Below are 625 nucleotides of genomic sequence, written 5' to 3'. Positions count from 1 at the left end.
CTGTTGATTTATCTGGGTGTCCATGTCCCTAGTTTTCCAGCCTCTGTCTTCACTCTTCAGATCACCAACTTGCTAGAGTGCAATGGCGTGATCTTCTGACGCCCTTTTTCCTCACAGGGTGGCCTCAGGCTCCTTATCCAGGAGTCTGTGTGGGACGAAGCGATGAGACGACTGCAGGAGCGGATGGGGCGGCTTCGGAGTGGCCGAGGGCTGGATGGGGCCGTGGACATGGGGGCCCGGGGGGCTGCTGCATGTGACCTGGTCCAGCGCTTTGTGCGTGAGGCGCAGAGCCAGGGTGCACAGGTGAGGCAGGGGGCACAGACTGAGGGTGTCAGAGGAGGAGGGACCTGGAGACCCAGCTCCTGAGTCCGAGGGAGGAGGGAGCAGGGCGTGGACAACTGGGTCTAAGGAAAGAGGGGCTGGGACCCTGGACTCCTGGGTCTGAGGGAGGAGGTGCTGGGGCCTCGACTCCTGGGTCTGAGGGAGGAGGGGCTGGGGCCTCGACTCCTGGGTCTGAGGGAGGAGGGGTTGGGGGCCTAGACTCCTGGGTCTGAGGGAGGAGGGGCTGGGGCCTGGACTCCTGGGTCTGAGGGAGGAAGAGCTGGGGGCCTGGACTACTGGGTCT

At 63.8% G+C, this 625-nt stretch overlaps 1 protein-coding gene across 1 annotated transcript in view; it reads left to right on the top strand.

The window, feature by feature from the left end:
• ALDH16A1 (aldehyde dehydrogenase 16 family, member A1) overlaps positions 1-625 on the top strand; it is a 17565-nt gene that overhangs the window by 9676 nt on the left and 7264 nt on the right. Inside the window, exon 6 of the mRNA XM_011946522.1 lies at positions 118-303. Within this exon, the coding sequence (XP_011801912.1) occupies positions 118-303 (186 nt within the window). The remainder of the gene's footprint in view (positions 1-117; positions 304-625) is intronic.

Source organism: Colobus angolensis, unplaced genomic scaffold, assembly GCF_000951035.1.
Source record: "Colobus angolensis palliatus isolate OR3802 unplaced genomic scaffold, Cang.pa_1.0 Scaffold25, whole genome shotgun sequence".
In the NCBI taxonomy this organism is placed as follows: domain Eukaryota; kingdom Metazoa; phylum Chordata; class Mammalia; order Primates; family Cercopithecidae; genus Colobus; species Colobus angolensis.
The sequence above is the reverse complement of the archived record's forward strand: the minus strand, read 5'-3'. Positions and strand labels throughout refer to the sequence as shown.